The following is a 9,277-nucleotide window of genomic DNA, read 5'->3' on the forward strand; positions in this document are numbered from 1 at the left end:
TAACGGCGGCTGGCCGCCGGCCCCTCGGCCTCTCCACCTACAGGTCTGCGGGAAGGCACTTCCGGTTCCGGCGCAGGTAGCAGGAGGAGATGGCGGCGGCCGCGGCGGCAGCCGGGGAGGAGGACTGGTAACTGCCGGGGACGCGGGACCTGGCTGGCGGCCGCTCCCGGCCTGGGACGGGACGGGCCGACGGCCCCATCCTGGAGGCCCGGGGTGGGGGTTGGGGGGACGGAACTCGAAGGTGGGGACACCGTGGGGTCTGGCTGACGGTCCGGCCCACGCCTCCAGCCTTGCCCGACCGGGTGTCCGCCTCCTGTCGGCTCCGCGCCCCGCGGGAGCCGGCCAGGCCCCCCGCGACCCCAGCCGAGCGCCCGCTCCTCCGCCCCATCGACCTCCTACAGCAGCGGGACCCAGGGCCAGGCGAGGGGGCTCCCCCAAAGCTCAAGGGGCCCCAACCCGGGCAGAGGACTAGGGGGTCCCTGCCATCCCCCACCCCCATCCTTCCACCGTGTTTCGTGTTGGTAGGCATTGACGTTGTGGGGATGCAAGCACCCCCAAAGCCGAGCAATGGGGCAGACTCGTGGGATTCTTGCAGGGGTTGAGATGTAGGCGGATCCAAACAAATTTTCGGCGACCTTGGCGGCTATCGTCAAACAGCTCTTCCCGGGGAAACTTCGAGGCCGAACTGTAGGGACTGTCCCCAGGAGGGCCCGATGTGCACTCTGCTATCCCCTCCCCCACTCACTTTAGCGAAAGGGGGAGGGGATACAGAAAAGCCTGGGACTCTTAATTTTTGAACACCCATGGGAAAAAGTCAGGACCTAAGTGCCTGTAGTTTCTTGGGTAACTAGCAATTATATTGGTGACTAGGATGCTGCAGACCAGCATTATTCATGCTTCGGGTTTAGAGGGATGAAGTAGAATCACAGACTTAAGAGCTAGAAGCCATGGCATCCAGTCCTGTCATATTAAAAAAATGTGGACTTGCTCAAGGTTTCCCAGGTGGTAATTTTGGTACTATTATTTGTCAGCCCAAATACACAGTAAAAGACCAGCTGGTTTGGCCATCTGAAGGCCTAGATTCTCATGCTGGTTTTGCCTCTTAGCAACTGGGGGCAAGGCACAATTTTTCTGCTTTTTTCCCCTGTGAAAGTGGATTTTGAGACCCCTAAATGCTGTAAAATTCTGCTTTTATTATTACTCACTCTTGTTTCCTCCCATTTTGAAGTAGGTTTGGAAAAGGAATGAACTGGGATCTAAGAGATGTGCTTGAACCACTGTGCTTCTCAAAACAGCAAGGTCTCTCCTCTAGGGCCCTCTTGCTTGGGTCCTGATAAGGTCCCACTTTGGGAAAAGGAGAGTTTCTTGATGTTTCTCCATTTTCAGGAAGTTTACAGAAACACAACAGCAAATGTAACTTTTCTACATAGTTGTAAAAATCCCTAAGCCTGTGATAGCCTTGAAAAATGATCCCCAACTTGTGGAAAAGGAAGACTGAAAATGGCATAGAACCTTAAACTCAGCTCTTCAGTACCCTCTAGGACAAGCACCCTTCCTCCTGGAATGTCAGTAAGGAAGGACATGGTACAAAAGCCATCTCTTTTCCCAGGGTTCTACCCTCTGAAGTAGAGGTGTTGGAGTCTATCTACCTGGATGAATTACAGGTGGTTCAAGGAAATGGGAGGTGAGTACTCAACTGGGACTGAGAAGGGCTTCGGAAATCAATAAGGGAATGACCTTGACTGAGACCATCATCTGGTCCTGAGAGATTGAGAGAAGTGAAGGAGTTCTCCAAGAAAGAAGGGTGATACCTTTAAGTTAGCATAGGACAGAATCCCTTTTCCTTCCTCTAGGGAGGGAATTCTCAACTTATCACACCCATCACTCCCGGTTCCCATTCAAGATCCCATCTTGAACCATCACAATAACTATCCACAGGTCTTCACCATGGGAAATCTGCATCACGCTGCATCCTGCTACAGCTGAAGACCAGGATTCACAATTTGTCTGCTTTACCTTGGTGTTGCTGGTCCCTGCACAGGTGAGGTGCCTGTTGGGTGACCACAAAGTAAGGAGAAATGCTGGGGTGTGGAGAGAGGGTACTTCATACTGGCCTGGTCTCTTTTTTCCAGTATCCCAATGAGGTGCCTAAGATCTCTATCCGTAACCCCCGAGGGCTCTCAGATGAACAGATTCACAAGTAAGTGTTGCACTGACCAACATAAGATAGAAGTAGCGCACATCTTAACATAATTTATGTTTTGTTACCAACATAGAATATCTCTTTTGCAAGAAGTGGAAAGGAACTGTCCTAACATTGGGGTTGGGTTCTCCTTTTCAGGATCTCACAGGCACTGAATTGTGTGGCTGAGGCCGGACTAGGCACTGCTGTGCTCTATGAACTCATTGAGGTGAGTTGGGCTCTAGGGAGACCTCCTTCCTGTCATGCCAAAGCAGGTTTAGCCATGGGTCTAGAGTCATTCATTTCTCCTAAAGTCAGTTTAACCCTTTCCCTCCCTTTGGGTAAAGACTGACCCAAATTGATGAAAGGCTTGTTTTAAAAGGCTCCAAAGGGAGAGGTTCTACAAGCTTTTTCATTTGTTTACTCCATTATCTTGAAAGCTGACAAGACTGAAAGAATACTTTTTTTTTGTCTAACATAGGGCTTCATTCATTTCCTGTTTTTCCCCAGTGGTGAGAGAAAAGAACATATGGATCATCTTTATGTCTGAGACTCAGTTTCAGATAGTGTGTACATGGTGCTACAGGAGGTAGAAAAGAACCAGAAGACAGTCCCTATACTCAAAGCTTACCTTCTGGACAAGTATACAGAACATCCAAAAAAGCAACACCTCACATTTACATTAGCATTCTGTTTACAAGGCTCTTCTCTTTCAATGAGAGGAGAGAAATTCCCTTTCCTTTAGGCCTACTGCCTCATAACAAACCTTAACAGTAAGGGGCACGTTAAAAATGTCATACCTCTTGCTTAAAGACCTTACCTCTTTATAATTGCCCTGTTTTTTGTTTTTCTTTTTGTTTTTTTTAATCAGTTCTAGCAACTTTTCATGGGTAGAAAACCAAAACCTTCTTTAGAATCCCAGCCCAGTCATTTTAAGTTTTCTGGAGAAGACAAACCTTGTTTCAGTCAGAAAGGGATGTATTTGGATGTAAGGAGTATTTGGGAAAATGAGTAAATTAGGCTTCTATTTCTTCCTTATAATGTGCCTTTCCATTTTGAAATGAAATTCAAGACTATCAGGTACGTCATATAAATGAGAATAACCATACTTTGGTACTATCTACCTCAGGAATTTTTAGGAGAATCAAAAAAGTTAACATGTATGAAAGTGCTTTGTAATCATAAAACACCAATATAAATAGAGGCTATCTTTTTGTGTTCAAACACTGAAACATTTCAAAAACAAAATATGACTTTCAGGTTATCTACCTTTGGGATTAACCATACTTCTTCTTACACAGTCCCCGAAGTCCAGAGTCAGCAGTGGAATAGACTAACCTGTGAGGGCAGCAGTGATGCCAAATAGAGAAATCATCAGCTGGGAAGACTTTTTAAAGCGGGTGGAAAACACGGATTGGTCTTTAGAAAGGCAAGGCACTAGCACAATGAGCTTGTACCTAGAATTTTCTAGAGCTGAGAAGCCAAAGTGTCCTTAAAGTAGATGTCACAAAGGTTCATGCCCTAAAACTTGTGCACCTGCAGACGGGAGAGTCCCTCAGGCCCTTGTTCAAACTTGTTCTTGTTAAAGAAACACTTTAAACAAGTTTGGTTACCACAGACAGGTAAATTAAAGGGATGGGCTATCACAGGCAGACCCCTGACAGCAATGAGAAGGGACAACTTGAAAACCTGGCAATAAAAAGGAAAAAAATCAAGAAAACCCAAAATTACAGCGGTCTAGGAATTATTTGTTAACAGGATTTAAGGGTCTCATTAGAATATGCCTCAGGACAGCAATTAATAATGACAACTAGCTAGAAAGTTATTTGTCTTATAATTTAAGAAGCATAGGATGTGGGGTAGCTACTTGGTATAGTAGATAGAGCATCATCCCTGAAGTCAGGAGGACCTGAGTTCAAATCTGGCCTCAGACACTTGATTACTTCCTAGCTGTGTGACTCTGGGCAAGTCATTTAACCCCAATTGCCTCAGCAAAAATAATAAAGTATAGAATGTACTTCAGAAAACTTCATCCTAAATGAAATTTTTTGAAAAATAAAATATGTAGCATTCTTTGCCATCTGGAAAACATTTAAGAATGAGCTATTCCTGGAGGTTCCAGGTGGCGAAGGCTTTGGCCCAAGCAGTGACTGCATAGAGGTGGCAAGTATATTAACCACATTAATGGAAACTGCCCAGAGCAGAGCTTCCTAGATGGAAGGCTGCTGCCTGCATCCTCCCAAGCAAGCTGGCTTTTCTCCCCTCCCCCACCTGCTTCTCTTTCTAGAAGGGAAAGGAGATCCTCACAGACAACAATATTCCACATGGCCAGTGTGTCATCTGTCTCTATGGTTTCCAGGTCAGTGCAACAAGGGGGACGAGGGGGGTGTGGGTATGCCCAGTCCGGCCTCAGCCACACATTTCAGTGCCTGTGAGATCCTGAAAAGAAGAACCCAACCCCACGGTGTTCCCTTTCTGACCAGGAGAAAGAAGCTTTCACTAAGACCCCCTGTTACCACTACTTCCATTGCCATTGCCTGGCCCGCTACATCCAGCACATGGAGCAAGAACTCCTGGCCCAGAAGGAGGAGCAGCAGCAGCACCCCGGCTCTCCAGTGGAACAGGTAGCGACTGCCTGGGCTCGGCCTCACCCCCACCTCCCCCAGCCCTGAGCAGCCATTAGACCTCTTCTTCCTGTCCTGTCCCCAGGACCTAACATCGGGACATGTGTTTCCCAAGCATGCTTCTCCCCTCCCCCTTTCTCTCTTAGTTACTTCTTGTAGCAAAAATAAAAGGAGGATGCAGTGGGAGAAGAGTTCAGCATCTAATACAGACAATTGGACACTGAGTATTCCTCACTTGGAGGGGGAAGGTCGCTGTCTTAGAGCTTTTCTATGGAGACAATTTCACCTGCCGTTTTGTGTGGCAGGGTGTCGGCGTCCAGTGTCCAGTCTGCAGAGAGCTCCTGGTCTATGACCTCGCCACGCTGCAGGCAGCTCCCCCACCTCAACATCCTCTGGTAAGAGGGCCGCAGGGTGGGGAGGATGGCCCCAGCTCCTCAAGGCTTCTCCAGAGGGGTGCCTCATCTGCCTATGAAGGACAGGGCGAGGCAGCCACAAGTGGCCCTGGACCAACCAGAGTCAGTTCTCTCTTACTCCTTCCAGGAGCCATACCAGCCCGATGCAGAGAGCTTGAGGCAGCGGGAGGAGAGGCAGCGGCTCTATGAGAGGCAACAGCAGCGCGGGGGGATCATAGATCCAGAAGCTGAACGGAACCGCTATTTCATCAGCCTCCAACAGGTGAGGAAACCTCTTCCTGACCTCATCACACCTGTTGAGGCCGCAGAACCACAGATGGTTTGGAGTGACAGGGCATGGGGATGCCAAAGTTGGGGTGCTGCACTTTCCATTTTGAAATGAAATTTAAGACTATCAGGTGCATCATATAAATGGGAATAACCATACTTTGGTACTCACTGTACTTCTCCTTTTTCTAGCCTTCCCCTGTGGAGCCTGAGGTGGCTCAGGATGCCTCCAAAGGATCTCAGCCACCAGGTGCCCCTGCCACAGCTTTGCCCACCCCACCAGACACTCTGCCTGTTGCTCCACAGCATACAAGAGAAAGGATCTCGGGGGCTGGGCCAAGCCAACCAGGGCTGAATGAGCTCCAGAGAGCAGAAAGAGACACCTCCAGGGCCTGCCGGACCCCTGGGCAACAGTCAGAGCAGAGAGACCTTCGGGGAAGTGGGAACTCTGCCCCCAAAGGCTCCAGTTGTACACAAGAACTGCCTCCTCCTACAGGGCCATTCAAAGAGCCCATGGACCTGAAGCCAGAGCCTCAGAGTCAAAGGGTTGAAGGCCCCACCAAGGAAAAGGGGGCTAGCAACTGGCAGGGCCCCCCAAACCGCAGGAACTGGGAATGTGGTCGCTGGGAACGTTCCAAAGGCCGGACGCCTGGCTCCTCTTATCCCCGCCTGCCTCGAGGTCGGGGAGCTTACCGTCCCAGTGCTCGCAGGGAACCTCCAGGCCTGGAACCAGAGGAGGCTTCCTAGCAGGAATGCTGGGGGACAGGGAATAATGGGTGGGAGGGAAGCAATAAAGAGTATTGGCCCAGCTCAGCCAACTCTGCTTGCTGCTGCCTCTGGAAGTAAAAAGTCTAGTCTTTAGAAGCTATATCCTTGCCAAATTTGTGATGGAAGGAAGAGGCAAAGGTGGCAGGATAATTCTTTAAATCCTTCTGTATTTGTGTGGAAGTTGTGACGGCCATGAATGTTAGAAAAAGGAATGTACTCCTAAATTTGTTCTGTCTCCTCAACTGTGGCTATTTCTGTAGGACCTCAGGGTAAGTGGAAGTTCCTTAGTAATAACCCAGCGTCTGCCTCCCTTCTCCTCCCTTCCCTCTCCCCCATTTTTAAATACTAGCAGGAAAATTAATCAGAAAGGTACTGGTGCTGTGAACAGTGTTTATTGGTTCGATGTTGGGCCCGGTTTGGTCAGAGCAAGAGCCTCAACATGCTTCAAAGCCCCATCAGGGTCATTTTTAAAGAGCATAAAGTGGCCTTGTACCTGAGCAGCACTGAGCTGGCCCTGGGCCAACAGGGCTTGTTCTGCAAAGGATTCAGCCATAGACACAGGCTCTTCTGGGTAGAACCTCTGAAACATCTGGGACAGCTGCCAATGCGAACAATAACCAACATATTCCTTAAGGTCCACACGACCTGGACGCACCAGAGCAGGGTCCAGCCTAGAAATAGGAAGCAGAGAGTGGCAGACCCTAGTGTCATTGTGGTTTGAGATGTGGACCTGTCACCTCCAACTTGCTGGTCTAAAAAGGGTATAAAGAAAAGATCAAGTTTCCCATTTCTGTTATTTAACAAGGATCCCTCCCTCCTTCCTTACCTGTCAACATAATTGGTAGTCATGAAGACAATTCGTGCCTCTGTGGAGGCAACACCATCTAAGGCATTGAGCAGCCCGCTGAAGGTCAGACGTCCAAGTCCTTGGTATTTTGCTGGGTCTAAACCAAAATGAGAATCATGGAAGGGTAGTTAGTCAGCTTAGTTTGAAGCGGGCAGGAAAGGGAAATGGGAATTAGAGGGATCTGATTTGGGAAAAGATGGCAGGGCACCTAGCACTCACTTTCCTTCCCTAAGTCTCGGCTGAGGAAGGCCGCGTCCACATCCTCCAGAAGGACCAGGCTCTGCTGTGGAGCCACACTCAACAAGTGGTTCAGGCGGTCATCAGAGAGGCTGGAGTCAGTAAGGCTAAGGAGGCAGATGCTGTGTTCCAGCTCTCCAGCCAGAGCTGTGCTATGGAAGACAGAGAGGAGGATGAGGCCCTGTGAGGCAGGGCCTTTATCCCCACACCCTGGCCAACATTTCTGGGGTCCTTGGGATCATTCAAGCTGGACTCTGAGAGCTTGGTCCTACTCACATGAAGCTGCTCTTTCCACAGCCAGGGGGCCCGTACAATAGGTAACCTCGCCGGTAGGGAATGCCTGGGAATACAGTCCGGGGCAGCAGGGTCAGGACCTAAAGCCAGCTGGACATTTTCCAAGATGGGGACGTGCTGAGGAATGAGGGGCCGGATGGTTTGCCGACTACCCCCCACAAGTATCCCGGCCAGTCAGCCTCAGCTTGGGGCAATGCCAGTACCACTGGCCTCCCAGAGCCTGGCCCTGGCAGCAGGACTTCCTCCTCCCCGCTGAGCCCCAGGGCTCACCTCTGTCGCTGTACCACTTGGGGTTATTGATGAACTCCCGGATATCCTGGATGATGCGCTCGGCCAAGCCCTTCTGGAGCACCACTGACTGCAAGGGTCTACGGCGTCTGGGGTGACCGAAGGGCCTCCACTCGGAGCCCATGGCCGTGTACATCACTGTCTTCCCCTCTTGTTGCTGCAGGGCCAGCTCCCGGGCTAGCCATGGGGGGAGAAAAAGAGCTTGGAAATGCTTCCTTTCCCTGGACACCTGGTTTCTTATATTGAATGGGTCCCATACCTTCCTTGAGGATGCTACAGAAAATCCTGCGATCAGTGCCTAGGGCAGTGAAAGTGACGGACTCCCACGGGGTCCCGGTCTGCAGGTCAATCATCTGTTTCTCACGGTTCCGCTCCACCCGGATCCACTTGCCCTGGTACCTGAAAGGTGAGCAGGTCCCTATCAAGGCACAGCCCGACCCCTCGTGGGGCAGGTCTTCCCTCTCCCACGCCCCCCTCACCAAATGAAGTGACTGCCCGGGCTGGGCACGAAGTCGAACTTGGTGCTGACGTGGCCGCTCTCGTGCTGCAGGTACGAGGTCTCCACGCTCAGGTGCTGCGTGCGGGAACCGTGCCGGGCCAGCCAGCTCAGCAGCCACGTGTAGCTGCGGTCCCGACCCGGCACCTCCAGCGTGATCATGTAGTAGCGCCGGAACGCCACCAGCCCCAGCTGGGCTCCCTTTCGGGCCAGGGCCAGGACAGTGCCCACGCCCACCAGTCCGAAGCCGGCCCCGAAGTACGGATTGTCCTTCAAGGCCAGCACAAAGTCAGACAGGGGCATCGTGGGGGTCTCCTCTCAGGGGCTCTTCAGCATCGCCGACCTGGGGGGAGGAGGGGGCACATGTATGGGAAGGAGGGGGACTCCGGACACTCCTCCATCTCCCTTCCCCGAGAGCTTCAAGGTCGCACGTGGGAAGGGGCAGGATCCCTCCTCCCCACTCCCGGAAACTGCAAGGTAACACTGGGTAGGGCTCCTACCTGGCTTCTAGAGGATGGGGGTGTGGCGGGAATGGGGGCGCCCAACCAGCTCCCCTACTCTAGGGCTGGGGAAACTGAGAACGCGGCGCGGGGAGGTTTCGTCTGCGACTCCCTTCGGAGCTGCAAACTGCAGGAGCCGCGGCCGAGCCAGAGAAATCCGGGGGAGGATCAGCTGCCACCTGCGGAGCTACCTGGCACCTGCCTTAAGGCCTCGGCTCGGCACGTTGTTACTCTCAGAGGTGCCCTCTGACCGCGTCCCGTCATGCTCTCGGTTCTCGGCCCCGGCACCTGGCCGCTCTGGCCCGTCCTCTCTATGGTACTCTCCTCCTACCTCCTCGCCTCCTCTCCTGCGGACCGAGGG

General features: G+C 51.7%; 2 protein-coding genes across 2 annotated transcripts; one reads left to right on the forward strand and one right to left on the reverse strand.

The window, feature by feature from the left end:
• Window positions 1-35: 35 nt before the first annotated feature.
• Window positions 36-6,478, forward strand: RNF25 (ring finger protein 25). Its single transcript, XM_051983553.1, has 10 exons — window positions 36-127; window positions 1,610-1,684; window positions 1,939-2,041; window positions 2,133-2,200; window positions 2,342-2,411; window positions 4,470-4,541; window positions 4,666-4,806; window positions 5,112-5,201; window positions 5,347-5,481; window positions 5,679-6,478. The coding sequence occupies exons 1-10, from the start codon at window positions 90-92 to the stop codon at window positions 6,231-6,233; spliced, it is 1,347 nt and encodes a 448-aa protein (XP_051839513.1). The 5' UTR covers window positions 36-89; the 3' UTR covers window positions 6,234-6,478.
• Window positions 6,479-6,630: 152 nt separating this feature from the next.
• On the reverse strand, window positions 6,631-9,166 carry LOC127553104 (mitochondrial chaperone BCS1). The gene is made up of 8 exons (XM_051983555.1): window positions 8,917-9,166; window positions 8,400-8,759; window positions 8,180-8,319; window positions 7,903-8,097; window positions 7,615-7,678; window positions 7,321-7,490; window positions 7,081-7,198; window positions 6,631-6,925 (listed from the first exon to the last, which is right to left on the reverse strand). Exons 2-8 carry the CDS (start codon window positions 8,717-8,719, stop codon window positions 6,646-6,648), a joined length of 1,287 nt encoding a protein of 428 aa, XP_051839515.1. The 5' UTR covers window positions 8,720-8,759; window positions 8,917-9,166; the 3' UTR covers window positions 6,631-6,645.
• Between the last annotated feature and the right edge of the window lie 111 nt (window positions 9,167-9,277).

This window comes from Antechinus flavipes, chromosome 3 (genome assembly GCF_016432865.1).
Source record: "Antechinus flavipes isolate AdamAnt ecotype Samford, QLD, Australia chromosome 3, AdamAnt_v2, whole genome shotgun sequence".
Lineage (NCBI taxonomy): Eukaryota > Metazoa > Chordata > Mammalia > Dasyuromorphia > Dasyuridae > Antechinus > Antechinus flavipes.

Excerpts from the sequence above, each read along its gene's own strand:
- RNF25 (XM_051983553.1), top strand. The coding sequence starts at position 90 with ATGGCGGCGGCCGCGGCGGCAGCCGGGGAGGAGGACTG. Across the intron at positions 1,685-1,938 it reads GTGGTTCAAGGAAATGGGAG|GTCTTCACCATGGGAAATCT; the intron begins GTGAGTACTCAA and ends AACTATCCACAG. Across the intron at positions 2,042-2,132 it reads TGTTGCTGGTCCCTGCACAG|TATCCCAATGAGGTGCCTAA; the intron begins GTGAGGTGCCTG and ends TCTTTTTTCCAG.
- LOC127553104 (XM_051983555.1), bottom strand. The coding sequence starts at position 8,719 with ATGCCCCTGTCTGACTTTGTGCTGGCCTTGAAGGACAATCCGTACTTC. Across the intron at positions 7,491-7,614 it reads TGTGGAAAGAGCAGCTTCAT|CACAGCTCTGGCTGGAGAGC; the intron begins GTGAGTAGGACC and ends TGTCTTCCATAG. Across the intron at positions 6,926-7,080 it reads ACTACCAATTATGTTGACAG|GCTGGACCCTGCTCTGGTGC; the intron begins GTAAGGAAGGAG and ends TCCTATTTCTAG.